This window comes from Mustela nigripes, chromosome 15, assembly GCF_022355385.1.
Source record: "Mustela nigripes isolate SB6536 chromosome 15, MUSNIG.SB6536, whole genome shotgun sequence".
Taxonomy (NCBI): Eukaryota; Metazoa; Chordata; class Mammalia; order Carnivora; family Mustelidae; genus Mustela; species Mustela nigripes.
Window position 1 is genome coordinate 51,003,838 of NC_081571.1, and position 20,106 is coordinate 51,023,943.

Here is a 20,106-nt window from a genome sequence, read left to right on the forward strand (position 1 = left end):
ATGAGTAGGCTGTTGCATATGTAAAATTGTCTAATAGTATAGTGTGCTGTCAACATATATACATATGTAGTAATATACCAGGTATTTTTATTGCAGTTTATTGTTCCGGCTTCTCAATTTGCCAGATAAAATCATATACAAGAACATTAAGGATTAGAGAAGTGTTTTCCTTAGGTGATTGCTGGCAAAACTTCACCTTCCCATTATAATGTAGTTAATGGATGGTAATATATTTGACTACTACTTTCCTACAAATTTAGATTCCCAGTTTTCAGAGCTACTGCGCGTCTAATGTTTGGCTTCTGCGATTGTCTTTTCGTAGGAAAAGGTGCCATAGTGTTAGGTAAATGTGCTACGTTTCTGTTTTGTAAATATTACACTCCATTTTTTTTGAATATACAGTGCTAGCAAAAATCAGTCGAAGATGTAATCTCTATGTAAATACATCTGAACTAGTCAGTCGTTCGTGCTTAAATTAGCTTCCATGCTTCGGCTACAGTCAAAAGTGTAAATATTAAAAACTTCAAAATTCATATGGCCCACCCCCTCCTCCATACACACATACGAGTTAGAATGTGTGTGGAAACTTCTAACCACTTAAATACTGTAGGGGAAAACAAGCTTTTATCAAGGACTTCAAAAAGAAATCTTACCATTAAACCTTTTATTCACGACATTCCGGATTTGCTTTGCTAAATGGACATGTTCACTGCTGAAGAGACACAGACTAGAGAGCTGGTTTTAAATGTATCACACCGCCCCTCGTTTTCCGCTACAGAAAAGTATATTTTGTATATTTAAAAATACACACTCGTGAAACAAGTCTCTAAAAACCTTGGCGCCCCCACCTAGCTGCCTTCTGGATTTCAGCTTTTGAGTTTCAGGTCCTTGCACAACACCTAAGACGTGCAAAACTCTTTTTCTCCCTAATCCTGGCAGAGAACAGTCCGCAGAGATCTCCCTCCACGTCTCCACCCTAATTCCCTCTCTTCCTAGATTCCACCCGCTTCTCTCCTTTCCTCCGCCCCCGGCTCCGTCAGCCCAATCTGTCAGAGAAGTTGTGTACAAACTGCGCGGCCGCCCTGCGCGCGAAAGCTCGTGGCCCGAGAGGGCGGGTTAGCCCGGCGAAGGCGGGGCATGGGTGAACTTCTCCCTTCTCATAGGCTGCCCACTCAGGCCCGGCCGGCCTCAGGGCTTCGGGATTCGCCGCAGCGCTGCCAGTTAGGTTGGTGGGCCACGCCCACCCGGAGTTGGGTAAAATTAGAGGCGGGCGTCAAGTGTCAGTAGTCGCGGGGCAGGTACGCGCGCTCGCAGCTCGCTCACGGAGACAGACGGTGGCGGGAGCGGGCTCCGGCGAGTGAGAGAGCGCGGTGGGGCGGGGCGGGAGAAAGTGGCCGCCCGGAGGACGTTGGCGTTTACGCGTGTCGGAGCGGAAGAGTTTTGCTTTTCGTGCGCGCCTTCGAAAACCGCGCCTGCTGTTGGCTGAGGGGGTCCAGCCGGAGCCTCCCCTTCTCCGCCCGCGGCCCCGCGCCGAGCTCGCCGGCCCGAAGCAGCGTGGGCGACGTGGAAGCGCGCCCGACCCGCGTCCCGCGCCCGGAGCCGCCCCCTGAGTGCCAATGGCCACGCGGGTGCTGACTATGAGCGCCCGCCTGGGACCCGTGCCCCAGCCGCCGGCCCCGCAGGACGAGCCCGTGTTCGCGCAGCTCAAGCCCGTGCTGGGTGCCGCGAACCCGGCCCGCGACGCGGCGCTCTTCCCCGGCGAGGAGCTGAAGCACCCGCACCACCACCCGCAGGCTCAGCCCGCGCCCCCGCAGGCGCCGCAGCCGGCGCCGCCGCCCGCCGCTGGCCCGCGGCTGCCCCCTGAGGAGCTGGTCCAGGTAGGAAGAGCCGCTCCCCTCCCTCCACCCCCCTCCCCGGGAGCTCGGGCGTGTCCCGCCGCTGCGACGCGCGGGCGACAGGGGCCGCTCCAGGCTGGGGCGTGCGTCGGGGCGCTCCGGGAGCCGGAGCTGGGTGGGCAGCCCCTCCCCGCCCTGCCCTGCCCAGAAGGGCCTGGGCACCCGCAGTCCGCCGGGAGAAAGTAGGGGGACCGGAAGAGCGGGGGGTCCCGGACGAATCTCGTCAGCCGCGTCCGGGAGAGGTTAGAGGCAAGTGGGTGCTAACACGCACCTTACTTCGTGCTTTCTTAGTTTGGGGGGATGGGACTTGGTACCTCACATCCAACCTTCCTTAAATTCCGTCTTTCACCTTACCCTCCGGCCCCCGCAGTGCGCTGCCCTGGGAGGTTCCCCCACGTCGTGTCAGGTTAAGGGGAAACGCAAATCGGGGTGCTGGCGAGAGGCGCCTCGGGGTGCTGGCTTCGTATCTCTCGGCTCAGCTTGCTTTAGACGCGATCTGGGGCTGCCTTTGGGAAACGAGAGTTAGGAAAGCTAAGGTGGTATCGGAGCGTTTGTTTTTCCTTAAAAAGAAAGACCAAAAAAGACCGGGGGTGTTGTTTTCTTCGTGTGCGCGTAAATTTCCTCCCGGAGCCGCGTTGAAAGCTGGCAGTTGGCTTTTACACTTGCCCGGCAGCCGAATTAGAGCAACCGCCTGTTTCTTTCGCCCACGCAGGGAGTCATATAGCCCAGAAAAAACTTCCCGGGACTTTTAGCCTGTCCCAAGGAAAGAAGAAAAAAAAAAAAATTGGAAACATACCCACATGCAAACAGCTGGAAGAGCTAAAATCAGAAACCACTAACCACCACGGGAGCGAAGTGCACGAAAGGGTTTAGTTCGGTTTATTTCGAGACGCTTCATTTAATAGCCCCTTGGTTTATGGCGTATTTGCTACTGAGCTGCTAGTCCGGGTGGTCCGCGAGTTTCGTCGTGCTGCAAAAGGGCAGTGGCATTTGTCAGAGATGTGACTCACATGACGAGAGCGTTAATCTTTATTTGTGAAATCGTGTTTATCTGGGAAACCGTGTCTGCATCCACCCCGAATGATAGAGGAGGTCCGATATGAAACGCTTTTGAAACTCCGTAGTAGCAAAAAAATGACTCTTCACCAGTTTCGATGCCACGGTTAATAGTTTCATGAGCCATTTAGTTGGAGTGGGTTTTTCTTTTAAAATTTACTCTTCAATGTTAAAAATTAAAATAGAAGTTCATGTTGTACTAGAATAGAAGAGAGCTGTAAAAAGACGGAGGGAGACTATTAGTTACAAGTTGGATTGTGTCCTAAAAAAAAAAAAAAATCGCCACTTGGAAAAGATTGGTTATTTCAGGTTTGTCACTTTTCTTTTCGGTTTGAGGCACAAGGATAAGGGATGACTGAGCTTTTTACAGAGTAAGGGGGAATGTAGCATTGGCCACTGAGGAGGACATGATAAATGTTTTGCTGATGACTGTGCTAAGGATACAGCAGCCTCTCCCCACCCACGGACTCCTTAGCACCACTCTACCAAGGGAGTGATTTTCCCCTAGGTAATTAAAGATCTGTTTTAGATAGGGATATGAATAGAACATTTCATTATCATATTAACCAATTACAGAATCTGCTGATTAAAATCAACATTTAGATCAAATGTTGAAAGTGAAGTTGCTTTGTTCTTTCAGTGGATACTGTGTTTTGCCCAAGACGGTTGTATTTAACTGTCCAGTGACCTATAAATGAGAAAAGGCACTGAAACAGCCAAGGAATATGTTTTATATCAGATGTTTCAACAATATCTGTCCAGACAAAAACAAAACAAAACAACTCTGTGATAATATTTTTAAGGTTGGTTTGCTTAGGTTTTTGTTTGTTTAAACACACCTATATTAATATAAATGTGGCATGAACAGAATTGAGGTGGTTTGGCAGTATTACAATACTGTGTTTAAGTTGCAAACTCAACTGTGGTGGGGCCAGGGAATCCTGCTTGTATGTGAGTTCTTAAACTTTATTTATTTAGATTTATTTTTATTATTATTATTAGAAAGGAATTTTTATTATTCGAACGGACTATGTATTATTGATTGGAAAAGAATATTTCTGTGTGCTGCGGCTTTTCCTTGATTTGTTTCTTTCACTTTTTGTCGGGAGCAGTTTACTGGGAGCAGTAAACTGGGAGCAGTTTACCAAATATACCTTATAGAGAGTTTCATAAGGCTTTTGGTAAACCAGGTTATTACACAGTTGACAAATATAATAAGTTTATAAGTGACACTTAGGAGTTTGCCCTAGTACTTTTTGCAGGTATTGTTGGGAATTTTCAGTAAGTTTGTCCTTACCCAGATAATGAGTTGGGTGGATTATGCATGTTTGTTTATCTCTTTTTTTGTAGACAAGATGTGAAATGGAGAAGTATCTGACACCTCAGCTTCCTCCAGTTTCTATAATTCCAGAGCATAAAAAGTATAGACGAGACAGTGCCTCAGTCGTAGACCAGTTCTTCACTGACAGTGAAGGGTTACCTTACAGTATCAACATGAACGTCTTCCTCCCTGACATCACTCACCTGAGAACTGGCCTCTACAAATCCCAGAGACCGTGTGTAACACACATCAAGACAGAACCTGTTACCATTTTCAGCCACCAGAGTGAAACGACTGCCCCTCCTCCGGCCCCGACCCAGGCCCTCCCTGAGTTCACCAGTATATTCAGCTCCCACCAGACCGCAGCTCCAGAGGTGAACAATATTTTCATCAAACAAGAACTTCCTACACCAGATCTTCATCTTTCTGTCCCTCCCCAGCAGGGCCACCTCTACCAGCTACTGAATACACCGGATCTAGATATGCCCAGTTCTACAAACCAGACAGCAGTAATGGACACTCTCAATGTTTCTATGTCAGCCGCCATGACAGGCCTTAACACACACACCTCTGCTGTTCCGCAGACTGCAATGAAACAGTTCCAGGGCATGCCCCCTTGCACATACACAATGCCAAGTCAGTTTCTGCCACAGCAGGCCACTTACTTTCCCCCGTCACCACCAAGCTCAGAGCCGGGAAGTCCAGATAGACAAGCAGAGATGCTCCAGAATCTGACCCCACCTCCATCCTATGCTGCTACAATTGCTTCTAAACTGGCAATTCACAATCCAAATTTACCTGCCACCCTGCCAGTTAACTCACAAAGCATCCAGCCTGTCAGATACAATAGGAGGAGTAACCCGGATTTGGAGAAACGACGCATCCACTACTGTGATTACCCTGGTACGTGATATAACCGGGTTGAAGCAGCAATACCTGTGTTGAGAGAGAGTGTGTGTGTGTGTGCGCGCGCGCATACCTTTTTTAATCTCAGATTTTAAATTTACGTAGGAAAGTAGTACTTGACAAGGAAAAAAAACACCTACTTTCGTATCTCAAGTCTTTTTGCTGTACCCTGAAATGTTTGTCTCTTGCTGGTTTTATGTATTTAAAAAAAAACAGAAAGCTAGAATATTCTGGAAAAAGGTTACCTTGGACTACTTTATTTCTAATATTGAATAAAAATTAGAATTCTGTGTTATGCCAGAGTTACTTGTGTAATGTATAAATTGGAGTTCTTAATTCTAAATTAAAATAACCCAAAAAGAATTAGATAAGGTAGGGAAAATAAGGTGTGGTAATGAAGCGGGAGATTAAGTAGGCTGCTCTGTTGATGGTGTATTACAAGACTGTCTACAGAAAAGATTTAAGAATAGTTCTGATAGCATGTGAGCATATGCTCATTCTTGAATTGAGGATGGTGATGGCTTTATCTACAAGTTGCTGGCATAAGCTAGTTTATGATTAATATAGGGTATAATTTATTGACTGTGGTACATGATAAAGCGTGATACACTAAATAAAAAAACAAATGTACAGAAAATTGCAGTCATCTTGGATAAAGGTTTAACGCTGTCAGCTCTAGAGCCATTAAAAGTTTTTAGATCACTGAAGTATATGTTAACTAGCATAAAGCACCTACTGTAATATAAACACGTATTTCCCATTTGTAGCTTACTTGCTTATCTGCGTTTTCTGCTAAAGTGGTACATAAAGTAAATCACTTGATACTTTTAATAAGGTCACAGGGGGCACCCTTTAAAACTGACGCTTCAAATATTGATTTCTTCTTTAAAGCCCGATTTTAAACACTGAATCATCAAATGTAAAGATTTCAAAAGATCTCTGAAATGACAAGCTGTTCTTCCTCTCCTTTATTTCAGGCTGCACAAAAGTTTATACAAAGTCTTCTCATTTAAAAGCTCACCTGAGGACTCATACTGGTATGTAATTTTCTTGTTAATTCTGTGAGTTGTGTAAATAGTGTAAGTGGTATTCATCCTTTTAAAAGCCAACACGTGTTTGATCTCTTCTTTCTTCTGTCAACCTTTATTTTTTAATGGCCGACCTTTTCAGCACTGGCTTGGCTCAAAATTCAGTTCAGCGAAAAAGTCTAGTTGAAGGCTGATGTTCCCTTACTAAGGCCTTGCCATGTCACCTCACGTAGAATGAATTGCCCAAAAACGTTAAACAACAATGTTTACTAATGGATTTTAATGGCACTGCTATTTCTGCCTTGAAGGAAAAAGAACGTAACTCATTTTCTTTCTTCCATAACAAATCAGTTGGCTTCTGAGGTACATTAAATGCTAAAACTTTTCCATTTAGCATGTAAAGCATAACTGCCTAATACATTATCTTTAATTTCACCTTTAACCTAAAATCTCTGTTTAGCATTTTTTCTGTGGTTGATGAAATGAAGGGCCGAAATTGTGGACTATTAAAATCAGGCAAAGATGGGGTCATGGTTTAAAAGTTAATTCTACACACTGTGCCAGCCCAGATTTGAGCTATTTAAGACTATCTTTATTCTAGTTTATATTTCGTCCTTGTTTAGAATGTGCTTTTATGTGGAGTCACTTTAATTTTACAAATACTTATTTTGTCAAATCTATACATTCACTTTGGAATGCTTTTTAATTATAAAACTATATTAGAAACCATTTTAGGACAAAACTACATGGCATGCTTTTAAAAAGCTTCCAAATACCCAAAATATTTTAAAATACATAGATGGTTACTATCTGTGATTTTCCTAAAAGGCTGTCCCTGAAGGAAAGAACTTATATGAAATGATAGTGTTTTTTTCCCTCGGTAAATTCAGCCTTACCTAAAGTTCAAAGAATAAGTTTGCTAATAAAAGCAATGACCTAGCAAAATGTTTTATTCCATCATTGCTATGGAAACCAAAGTATTCAACAGTTTCTTTGAATGGGTTGTTGGATTAGTGTGAGGACTTGAATCTCCCCAGGCTAGATGTTACTATGGAAATTGAGTTTTGATAAATGAAGTAGTTATCTCTAACTGCTGCATTAAAAAGTAAAAGCCTTTGAACAAAGGTCAGTGCTGAGATAGAACACTAGGAGGAATATGGCTGCAGACATTTTGTATGCATGTAAGGAAGTAATACTTGATATCTTAGTGATAAACACTCCTTATTAAAATCTAAGTAGTATTGGCATCAGGGTAGATTCCAGGGCTTTCTGAGAAATTGCTTTTAAAGAAAAGATAGCTCAGGTATTTATCAGTGAAATGAATGGGTGGTTTTGGCCTGAAGTTTTTTAGCTATAAAGCAATTATATGAAAGGCATGATCCTACATAAGCAGCTCAAGTACAAATTATGTTTGTAGTTAAACAACCACTATAAGTATATAATAAACTCAGTCTAAAGTTTTCAAGATGCAAATGATGGCCAAGAAAACATTCCATGTAGAAATACTAAAATAGCTGTTAATAGAATAAACAGTTGTGTTCGGGAAGAAAATACTGAAAATGGGGTTTTACCTGAATTTTGACTAGTGGGAGTAGAAATAAGTTTGAAACATTTGAACGATTAATTTTTTTTCTTCTTTGAAAGCCCTTGAAATGGGAGTTACGAAGGAGGGAACATGTTTTTCATGAGGTTTAAAGTCTCCTAATAAAAAGAGTGCAATTGCATATCACACTGTAATCAACTGCTTATTGCAGGGATATAGTCAGCATATCTGAGTGGCCTTGAAACCCCTGTCAGGGGTTAGTGCTCTCAATACTTAATAGCTGGGATTCTGGAACTTGACCTGCTGGCAAAGAAATTTAATAGTGGGCTGTCTTAACAGTGATCGTACTAATAAAATCAAACTAAAACGAGGACTCAGGCCTAGTTTGGGTCCCATGCATCAACTTTCTCACCTGATCATACGTGTGGCCATCAACATCTAATGAATGAGACCATGTAATCCAGTTTAATAAAGTTTTGTTTGATACAGTCTCAAATGCCTTGTTGGGGGGAGGGTTTGTAGCTGACTTGTTCATCTGGCTAAACCCGTTCTTGGGTAATCATAGAGCATTGAGGTGGTTTTCTCCTCATTTCTAGTTTCTAGACACTGTCTTTTAAAATTACCTGTGCTTTCTCATTGCATCCTCCCTGTTTTTTTAATGAATGTATCTGAAGTGAGAATATCTTTGTTTTTCCCTCTTTCTCCCTTAAAGACCTAGGTATTTCTAAACAGCTTCACCTATTTAATAGCTGTTTAGTTTTGAATACAGGTTCCCCACTGTGCCCTCCATCCTGCTCCCACCCTGGACAGTTTATATTAGGAGATTTAAAAAAAAAATCTATATGGGGATCTTGAATTTGATACACAAAATTGCTTTTTAAGGGATTGCCATTTTGCAGGCAGAATGTGAAAAGCCACCCTAGCATTTCCATGGAATATAATTGTAATTGCTTTAAAATGTCAAGTTACCTTATGTTTTAAAAATGATTTAAGCAATTAAAACAAACTACATCTGAATTCTATTTAATTGCTTATTCTGGAGTTTCAGACAGTAAGTGCTTCTTGACTTGCAAATTGAACATAAGGGAATGGTCTTTCCAAAACAAGACCTTTTTCTTGAAGATAACCAGTTTTCTTGAACCAGAAATTCCATGGCATCCTTCTAAGCATTTTTCTAAGTTTATACACTTGATTTCTCTCTTACTTATAAAGAATATACAGGTAGTACAAAGTTCTACGAATGGTCTCACAAAACACCTGGAATGTACTTTTCCTGTATTTTAAGAAATGGTTATATTTCACTTACATGTCCATATATTATAGGTCTGTAGAGGTACCCCTTGTATGGGTGTGTGGGTGTTTGTGTTAGTTGTAATGTGTGTATACACATACCATGCCTCTGGTTAGAAATAATTATGGCTGCTTCTGGACAGTAGTGTCAGCTGGTATACTGTACTTTAAAAGCATGTAACTGCAAATGTTCTGCTGAAATTTGTGTATGCCTTTTTGATGTATATAAGGGACTGTACTCACTGCCATCTAAAAATGCTCCTGAGCACTTTCTAAGGAAAAGATTTCAGTTAAGCATGTTGCTCTTACAAATCAGCTGAAGATTTAAAGTAATTCTAAGCACAGGCTTGAGGCCAAAAAAGGTTAAATATAATAGGGAAAGAAAGTTAAGGCTATAATATACAAAGAAAAATTTGCAAGAAACTGAAAATCTTTCTTAACTACTGTTACTAGTTTCTTGGTGTGGCTGAAATACAGTTTTTACTTTGAGTTTGGAAATTTCTTTGAAAATGGTGTTCATGGTTTAGTAAAAAGTATTTTCCAAAGAAAAAGTTCTGAAACTAGTGAACTCACTCAGTACAGGTGTTTAAAATCTTAGTGCTTTCAGTCACATGAGTGGATATGTACTTAATCCTAAAGAATACCTGAAAGTGGTTGGGAAATTAGGGTAAGGAAACATTTTTAGACATTGAGCAGTCTCAGCTACCTGGAACGGGGCAGAAAATGAGCAATTGTGTGTGCATGGAAGTCTTTGAGCCACACACACACTTGGCTCAAGTATCCCTTAGACCGAGACTGTTTGTACAGGCCCTTACAACTTGCCAAGGGCTGACAAGGAGAGGACAATTGGAAATAACCCCCCAAAAGAAAATGGAAACTACAGTAACATAGGAACACAAAATGGATTCAGGGAGGCACTATACTGTTAGTGCTGCATTTTACAGTGAGCCGTTCGGGATGCTTTGTTTAATTAAGAAAAAAATGCACAGTACCTTTTGGAAAGATTTTTAGGCCAAGTCTTAAATTTTAAGGGGGTACATTCCCATATCCTGTTTCACTTATGTAGAACACTTTGTTTCCTAATGACACATTAATATTTTAGTATGCATACTTTAAAATGTACAATCTCTTCTTGAGATGATTTTAGTTTCAGTTTAGGTACTAAACTCCTTACATAAATTTCCTGTCTAGTTCTTTATTCCATACTTACTTACTATCTATTTAATGTCTATTAGGTATAGATTGGCGTCTAAAAATACTGACAAGAGTTGACAGGAATTTTCAATTCATGGTACTTGGCCACTAAAACCTTCAAAATGTTGAGAACATGAGTTACTCCTTTGTGGAATTGTGGAAGGAAGGAAAGTATTAAAACAATTTCACTTCCTTGAAAAATTATTTAGCATAAGTCTCTCCTCTCTAGATGAAGTAGGTAGTTAGATGGCCATAATGGAGATCATACAGTTTGGATCTAGAGTCAGTCCATTGGTGTTTTACTTGGTAACCTGTTTTACTGGTAGAGGTGGAAGAGTTGGGCAGGATGAAATTACTTAGGATCCAGTGGATTTTTTGAGTCTGTATTTGAAAATGTGCAGGTAAAAGTATCACATTTAGCTTATAATTTCAGATATTATTAAAATTCCTAAATTACTTTTATTTGCAGCTTTGAAATTTATTCTCTATTGACCATTTAAAGCTTACATAAGAAAAGTAGTGGCTTAAGAGACTTGCTACTTCAGACCCTTGGAAAAGGTATTTATGAGCATGAAAACTTAGAAACAATTTTTTTTAATGACTCACTGGGAAAATTAAACTTTGCTTCTAGGACTTGTTCTTTTCATCTGAAAAACATTTACATAGGAAATTGATAAAACATTGTCTTGAGATGATAAGGCTTATCAAAGCTTAAGATATATAATTTGATTAAGCAAAAATTTTGTGGAGAATCCAAAGAGAATCTCTCCCTTCCGTTTTGTTCTTAGAAACTAGTGGGAGAAAGGTAGTTCATAAGCAGATGAAATGGAATTGCTGAAGAAGGTCAGATAGAAATAAGCAGCTCTGAAGGTAGAGAGAATGTAATACACTTTTTTTTAATCTAATAATTTAATCATCCAAGATTTTTACTTTGACAGGTATTTTTAGTTCTATAGAATGTAGTAGCTGTTTACTTGATGACCTACATTTTTTTTTTCTGGTGGAAGGTTAGAAACAAAGTGATGTCCTACTTTAGTAAAAGTATCTCTCTAGCACTATTCCTATTCTATCAGCCTGTATTATTTATACTCAAGGACCTTTAAATCTGATAGGGGAAGTTAGCTGTTCTAGAAGTGCACATTTAGGTAACTTAGAATAAAACAGAATAATGTTTCTTTCTGACTACTTTATAAATACAGACCTTTTAAGAGTTGGGAGAAAACGTGTCAAGTCAAGGTAGCCACAGTAAATGCATTAGAGGAAAGGCTATCCTAGTACTCATTCAGTGCTAGAAAAGTTAAAATACAGAATTTGTTTTGGTTTAAAGGGGGAAGGTAAAATCTTTCATTAACTGTTTTTTGAAAAAGTCAGTTTAGGTTCTTAATAAAGTGAATCTGAGTGTCATCTTTTTGTCAGTTGACTCAAGAATTGATATTTCATTAACACAGTTAGCAAGGATTTTTCAGTGTTTTTGTGGGGAACCCTTAGGAGATGTGCAGAAACTTGGGGGCCTAGAGAGTCGCTCAGGGAGGAGACTGCAAATGTATCCTCTGACTGCAGTTTGGATTGGTCAGGTCACTTTTTTTAGCCCCAGAAGTCCCTTTGCTGTTTTAGACCAGCAGTAGGAGCTTCAGAACTCCTTCGTCTTCATCAATTCTAGTCCATTTCTGTAAAGGAGCACTTGTTTTATCCTTGCACAATTCTCTACATGATGGATAATAAATGGATTCCTTGCTAAATGGATTCTGAACATGTCCTAAAAGCACTAAACACACATTTAGTGAGATAATAGAACCAGGGAGTTGGTGGCGGTGGCGGGTGGGGGTAGACAGTCTGACAGTTGGGTAGATTGCACCAGGTGCTTTCCTGTCTCTTAATAATACCTTACCTTTTTTTTTTTTTTTTTTTTTAAGATTTTATTTATTTATTTGACAGAGATCACAAGTAGGCAGAGAGGCAGGCAGAGAGAGAGAGGGAAGCAGGCTCCCCGCTGAGCAGAGAGCTGATGCGGGGCTCGATCCCAGGATCATGACTCGAGCTGAAGGCAGAGGTTTTAACCTACTGAGCCACCCAGGTGCCCCCCTTACCTTCTTTTCATGGATGAAAAAATCAGAATTCGTCAGGCTTGGGCCAAACATGGGATTGTTCCAAAGATGCATTACGAGAAGTGTGGCATTGCAGCTGGAGCAGAAGATAGTCTGTCCTTGAGGAACTTCCAAAGCTAGTTAAGGAGGCAAAACACAGCTGTTTGAACCCTCTTAACAGCAGTATATGTGCAAGTGCAAACCAGTCATTCAGAACGAATGTAAGTGGTACTATAGGGGGATACAGAGAAATGGAATGATCTCTCCTGGCCTGTCAGAGGTTTTCTGGAAGTGTTAAGGTGAATCAGATTTCAAAGAACGGGTAAGCATATGAACTGACCACAAATTGGCAGGGAGAAAGAAGGAATTTCTTGTATTTCCTTTGAATTAATCAGTTTCCTGAAAAAGGGTGCATTATTGACAGGATACTGTTTATCTAGTAAATACTAGTTGCATTTTGCAAATACAGATAATACTAATCTTCTAAATGAACTCTTCTGTTACAAGTGTAGAAGATGTGCTTTTAATAATACGAGTTTTAATGAAAAGATTTTTTAAATGGAAAATTACTGGCATAGCTACATAAAAATACAAATTAATGAGCCTAAATTATACTACCTTATCTTCTTTCTAGTTACTATTGTTTCCCCAATAATTTCTTTAATCTTTTGATTGTTTTCCCATTTTTCACCTTTTCTTAGAATATATAGAGACTGTTTCAGACTCAATTCCCTAAGTGTCTAATGATGTCTAGTAATGTTTTAAATCTAACAATGTAAAAAGTATAATTATTAAATTACATAAAAACATTTTCCTTCTAAAATAAGAGCTGATTTAAGTACCAACTACTAAAATAATTTATTCCACTTCAACTGTTTGCATTATTTTGTTTTCTCAGAATGGGAAATGGATTTTAAGTTGAGGCCAGTGACTTAAGTCTTTTTTTTTTTTTTTTTAAGAGAGAATTAAGATTCCGTCTTAATTTTGTTTTTCAAGTCATTTAGTGCAGATTACACTTGTTTACTAAATACTGGTTTTTTAAATTCTGGTAGTCTCTGTTGGATACAATTGATTGAATTACCTACCTTTTAGTTATCAGGCAGTACAATTTCCTGGTAATAAACTTCTAAAAAGTTACCTAAAATAGCTATTCTGAGCAATATTTCCATGTATGATATTTTTCTTTTGTTAGAAGAATGTGTGTGGAACGTTCTAGGAAAAGACCTTGGTGTAGGAGTCTATTGAATATGTTCAGCAGAGCAGAGAAACCTCCCATTCTGTTGTGGTAGGTTCAGAAGTCATTTTTTACCTGTTTATCAGAGGGAAAAAATGAGGATTTTTTTTAGTCCATTGCTAAAGATTTCAGGTACATTGTAAACATGTTCTGTTAACCCCCTGAAATTCATTTGTAAAGGGAAACAATCATGAGGTGATATCTGAGGGATTGTCATAACAGTTCTCTGGACCCCACTGGTCCTGAGAGGTGGGTCTTCACTGGAGGCTGTTCATGTATGCCCTGTGCTTCCCACCATCAGCCTGTTCTGAGTCCATTAATCTGTTCCATAACTGACCTTCCTCAAGTGGCTTTAGAATCTTTAAATAAATTTGAACAAAAAGTGTTCTTAAATTGTTCGTATAGAGTTAATGGAGTATTTGCTAATGGAGAGCTTAAGTAGGATGCTAAGGAAAAGTGGCAGGCCCAGATTCTTAATCTGGAGCTCATTGTTTCACTTCTAACTCATGAGTTGCTGTGAGGTTTAAGTGAAATAATGAGAAATACCTGGTTCTGCAGTCTGTACTCAATGAATGTTTGTGTCTGTTCCCTTCTTTCCCTGGTAGTGCTTTGCTTCCCATTTTTATGAAATATATTCATTGTTCTTCTCAGTACTGAAAGTGTGTATATTGAGCTTGAATAATTTCTAAAAAAGATAAGGGATTCCTAGCAAAAATACTTCTGGTTAATTTTAAAGTAGAAGAAAAGACTTTTTTTGAGATTAAGTTGAAGCTTGTTTTCAATGCTGTTCAAACTTGTCACTTTTTTTCTTTTTGCCTTTGGAAAGTTTCACATTAACAGCATGAGAACTTAAAAATACAGTTGATGTTGAAAGAGCTTAACTAAATATTTTAAATTGGTGGTATTGGAAAGAGATTCTGTAAAAATCCAATTAAACTTTTGAAAGCTCTATCCTGTTGAAATAACTTAAAGGAAGTCAGTTTGGTTTCCCAGAAGTACTGTGCATAGTGTTTCTGGCTGAGGAAGAAAGGCCCGAACTACTATTTGGCCAGAAATTGGGTACCAGCTTCCTCTATGATGTTTTACTTGAGCCGTGTTGACACTTGAATAAATCCCATAGAAACTGCCCCAAGTGGGGAATAGTTGTCCTTGCTTTTATAGTAAAGACTTGGCCCTGTAACTAATGTCCCCACACACTGGTAGTATTCTTGGCTGAATAATCTATAGATGTGCATAAATTGAGAGCAAAACCCCAAATGTTTTAGGAACTTTAATGGCTACCGTTTTTCAACCAATCAGTAAAGTAAACTTTAAAAAATATTGGTGCAGTTTATTGCTTCATAGCCAATAAAAATAGTGAACAAAAAGAGTCTAGTGTCCCTTGTTTCTTAAATAAACTCTGAAAATTCAGTTCTCTTGCTATTTAATTATTAAATGCAAAAAACTAGAATGATTTCTTTTAAAATTGGAGCACTTTTTGAATTTTTTTCCTTGCCTCAGACATCAGAAGTAACTTTCTCTTTCCATTAATTGACAGTGAAGTATTTAACCAACATGTTTGTTTCTGCGATTTACTTTTCACAAGGAACAAAAGTAACTTTTCGCTTTGATTTACAAGAGTGCGTGCTAGTATTAAATAATATGAACACAAATTGAGAGAGAAGAGTTTACTGCAGTTACTTAAAATGTTTGAGTGTGTTTTATAGAATTTATACTGGAAAAAAAAAACTTCAGGAATTGAGACAATATATTTTAAAAGAAAATTTTTTAAAAATGACAGATTTCTGTATTGGTTCAGAGCCAGAGGAGAGGAGAGGAGAGAGGAAATATTTTTGGGGATGCATACCGTAGAAGTTGAAAGAAAAATCTAGGAGATAACAGGTATAAATTTCGAAGGGCTATTCTGCCCCTTTGTCCTTATGGGATTTTAAGAGTCAGAGTAGTTACCAGGACAGCAAAAATAAATTAACTACAAGCTGTAGAAATCTCAGTTGTTGTGTACAGTGTCTTGTAAAATGTGGACTCAGTTGAGTAATCTTAAAACTTCCTGAACATGATACTGCTAAATCAGACAGAAAGGTTGTTGGGTTTCATTGTGGTACTAAGTAGAGTGTTCAAAGTGACTTGGAGGCTCTTCTCTTTAACAAGAAACCACGTTTTAAGGAATTCAGGAGTGTGACTATTTACAGTTTTAAAAGGTATCCAAATAAAACTGGGCAGTAAGCCAACAGTAGTACTTTATTTAATAAGAAAATTTATCTCAAAACTTTCAAATTCATAGAAAAATCTAACATAAGGGAGCTTAAATAATAGCAGTAAAACTTCCTTAGGTTTTGGGATTTATTTAGGGGAATACCTGATCTCAGTTTAAATAGGGTTAATTAATTCTTACACTGGGAGTTAAGACTGCATTATCAATATTAAGTGGATTTGAAAGATTAGCAACTAGCAGACTTCAGACAACATTAAGAATATTACAAATTGTGGTGGGATTGTGGCCTAAATGTCAGTTTGGTTACCAGAGTTAGAAAGTGCTGTGAAAGAATAAGGAGATTGATTGATTAGAGACTTTTAAAACAGGTATAATGCTTGTTAAACTCCATGAGAACAGGCATTTTTGTTCTGTTGACCACTGTGTCCCACATACTCCAGACAGTGCCTGGCAGGTAATAGACACAGGGCAGATAAATGTCTGTATCCGCAAATGTTAGAAGTATTACAGTTCCATGATTCTTCACCAAAGTGAGGTTATTGGTATCAGACTTTCTGATCTGGTTGAGGAATTTATTATATACAAGATGCATAAAGCTTCAAGACTAATTAAACTTTAATATGTTCTAGCTTTATTTTGGTTTTATCTGACTGAATAATGGGAAGGTGTGAATGTGTGTTTGCTGTAGTGAATTTCGAAGAGTGAGTGCCCCTTCATCCATTTTGGAGGCCCTGTGTTCAGACAGCTAACTTGTTCATATGAAGGTTCATCTAGCTAATCCAGAAATTGGACCCCATTTGAAAAGGATTGCATTTGTGTGGTACATTGAGTTTGTGGTATTGGTGATTTGAGCAGCCTCGGAATGTTTTCCTCCCTTGGCTGGCAGAGCCATTTAGTCCTGTGCTTCTATAACTTGGGTTTGTTGGTGTAGAAGTTGAGTTCCCACAGCGGTGATAAAGCCCCCTGAGGGCATCTAGTCATTTCATGGATTTATATGTTTGGAAACAGTACATAACAAATAAGTACCCATTCGTCTTGCACATTAGAAATCACAATTTTTCTGCTTGTGAGAAGCCCAGATACATCTATCTTTCTATAAATGTATCTACAGTATTAGGTTGAATACTACCTAGGAAAGAGTGGCTCTCTTCACTAGGTTCTTGAGGAAGTCTAGATCCTCATGGAATTTATGAACCTTCCTTCTCTTGGACCATGATTTTTTTTTTAAGACTTGTCCTTCTCAGGCAGTGTCTGCAACGTTTATCTTGCAAGCAGGCCCCCCTCACCACCTCTTGGTTGTTGTCACAGGTGAGAAGCCGTACAAGTGCACCTGGGAGGGCTGTGACTGGAGGTTCGCGCGCTCTGACGAGCTGACCCGCCACTACCGGAAGCACACCGGGGCCAAGCCATTCCAGTGCGGGGTGTGCAACCGCAGCTTCTCCCGCTCCGACCACCTGGCCCTGCACATGAAGAGGCACCAGAACTGAGAGCCCCGCTGTGGCCTGCCGTGCCTATGCAATTCACACTGACGTTCTGCAGTTCCTTTGGCAAAGTTTTAAACTACAAACTTAACATATATATATAAAAAAAAAAGAAAAAGAAAACAAAAAAACTGGAAATGTATATTTTGTATATTTGAGAAAACAGGGAATACCTTACCTTGTATGAATACCAAAGTGTTTGGTCCTTTTGAGAATCTGGAATGCTTGCTGTAGTGTATATGGCTTTACTCAAGCAGATTTCATCTCCTGACAGGCAGCCACATCTCAGTTGTGGGTAGGGGGGTGGGGGTGCAGGGTGTGTTTGCAGTGTTTCTACCTAAGCACCATCATTTAATGTGACAGTGTTTAGTAAACAAGTCAGTTGGCAGGCACAGGAAGAAGGTTGGATTGTATGTCAAGATTTTACTTGACATCAAGTAGTTTATTTTTTTTCCAATATTAGATAATTCCTTAGAGGTGCGCATTGTACCTGGCAATTCAGAAATAGCCATTGAACAAATGTGTTTTTCTGTTTGTTTTTATATGAGTTGCCTATATTTGCTATTCAAAATTTTGTAAATATGCAAATCAGCTTTATAGGTTTATTACAAATTTTCTAAGATTCTTTTTGGGGGAAAATCATAATTCTGTTTGAAAAAAAAAACATGAATACATTTACAGTTAGAATTTGTGGTAAAATACCTCTTCACACCTCACCAAATTCATTTCTTTAGGAGGAAGAAATCATTCAAATGAACTTAAAAAGCAGATTCCATGCACTGATGAAAATAGGATTACTTTAAATATGAAAGTTGTTTTATATGAATTGTGAACTCCAGAGCTTAAAAGATAAAATACGTAAAAGTGAAAACCTCTAACAATAAGCTAAGCAGTATCGTTTTAAAAAAGGAGGACTTGCAGCTCTCACGTGGCAATGTTGAATTCATGATGCAGTTTTCACATACTGGAATGTTCGCTTATGCAGTACTGTTGGTTAAACGACAATTTATATGGATTTTGCATGTAATATACAGTGAGACACAGTAATTTTACCTAAATTACAGTGCAGTTTAGTTATAATCATTGTTAATACTGACTCAGTGTCTGCCTTTAATTATTAAATGACATGTTGAAAGCGTAAGGAAGCAAGTGCTACATATATGCAATATAATAGTAATGTGATGCTGATGCTGTTAACCAAAGGGCAGAATAAATAAGCAAAATGCCAAAAGGGGTCTTAATTGAAAATGGAAACTTAATTTTGTTTTTAAAATATTGTTTATCTTTATTTATTTTGTGGTAATATAGTAAGTTTTTTTTAGAAAATTTTCATAACTTGATAAATTATAGTTTTGTTCGTTAGAAAAGTTGCTCTTAAAACGTGTAAATAGATGACAAACGGTGTAAATATTTTGTAAGGCTTCAAAATGTTTATACGTGGAACATGCCTACATACAAAGCATAAATTGGTTGCTGTTTTGCTTCTTTTCCCCTCTTATTTTTGTATTGTGGTCATTTCCTATGCAAATAATGGAGCAAACAGCTGTATAGTTGTAGAATTTTTTGAGAGAATGAGATGTTTATATATTAACGACAATTTTTTTTGGAAAATAAAAAGTGCCTAAAAGATTCATGTTTTGCCTGCCTTCTTCACCTACAACAGCAAAAACAGCAAATTCCAATCCCACATTGGGGGATAAAAGAAAAACAATTCCCACATTGAACCAAAGCTACCTTTGTTTAAAACAAAAAAAGGGGGTTTGTTTTAGAAATACTATTAAAGTATAAAGGGAGATACATAAATTTCATGAATGCTGATCCCCCCACCCTTCACCACAGACACGTTACTGCATTAGCCTTTTCAAGGTTATTTGTTGAGGTAATGGCATAGGCTCTGAAGATTTTGTTTGAGAGAAGGAACAAGGGGGAGGGGCAGAGGGAGAAGGCTGAGCAGGAAGCCCCATCTGAGCCCAAGGCAGGAGCCCCCCAGGTCACTGCATATGCTAGTTACATTGTCTGAGGTAAATAAAACAAATTGGGCTTTTAACCTTTTTTCCCCCTTTTTAGGAGACAAAAAGATAAAATTAATCCAGTACAAACAAGCACACGTAGGGCTTGGTTTTTAATACCATTTTCCAGCGAAAAAGATGGGGCTCCTTAGAGAAATGTTTGATATTCCAGGACCGGGTTAGCAAATGGATAAAAATAAGCCTAGAGCATCTGACAGCACCAGAAAGGAAGTCACTCAAATCCTGCGATGATGGAGGTATCAGAGCAACAATGAAAGGTAGGACTGAGTTACAACCCAGAGCGTAAAACAGCCATGAGCCCATACAGAAATAACTGAATGAATGGGAGAGAGGAGACAGTGCAGAATTCCAAACAATCTTCCGCAGATACTTGATCCTGAGAAGTAAAACATAACTCCCCACTCAAAGTGCATGTTGCCCAGAAGGCAATATGGCCAAGAGCAGGAAAAATAACTACAGTTCAGAAACCTGCCTAACCACACCCAACAGCCTCAGCCAGGTGGTCGGTCAAGGTCCACATAGACAGCGACAAGTAATGTCGATTGTACAGACCCTTGATGTGATGAGAATGGAACTTTGCCTCTGTTGTCTACTCCTAGAAACACATAACCAGAGAAAGCACAATTGAGGCACATTACAAAAGACTAATACTCAAAACTGCCAAGGTCTTGCAAACCAAGAAAATGTGAGAAACTGTCACGGATGAAAGGAATCCAAGGGGACATAATTATGTATAATGTAAACTAATGGATTCTTAAACAGAAAAAGGACATAGGGAAAACTGAGGCAATCTGAGTATAGAATATAGTTAATGTTTGAACAACATTGGTTC

The 20,106-nt window shown here is 39.2% G+C and overlaps 1 protein-coding gene across 3 annotated transcripts; it reads left to right on the forward strand.

Annotated features, from left to right (window-relative positions):
* The first annotated feature begins 1,278 nt into the window (after positions 1-1,278).
* Positions 1,279-18,875, forward strand: KLF5 (KLF transcription factor 5). Of its 3 annotated transcripts, none has more exons than XM_059377595.1 (4): positions 1,279-1,877; positions 4,302-5,175; positions 6,156-6,215; positions 17,072-18,875. In XM_059377595.1, exons 1-4 carry the CDS (start codon positions 1,617-1,619, stop codon positions 17,248-17,250), a joined length of 1,374 nt encoding a protein of 457 aa, XP_059233578.1. In that variant the 5' UTR covers positions 1,279-1,616; the 3' UTR covers positions 17,251-18,875. The 3 variants fall into 3 exon arrangements, with proteins under 3 accessions (XP_059233578.1, XP_059233579.1, XP_059233580.1); XM_059377596.1 differs by lacking the exon at positions 1,279-1,877 and adding an exon at positions 1,946-2,144; XM_059377597.1 differs by lacking the exon at positions 1,279-1,877 and adding an exon at positions 1,946-2,137.
* The last annotated feature ends 1,231 nt before the right edge of the window (positions 18,876-20,106 follow it).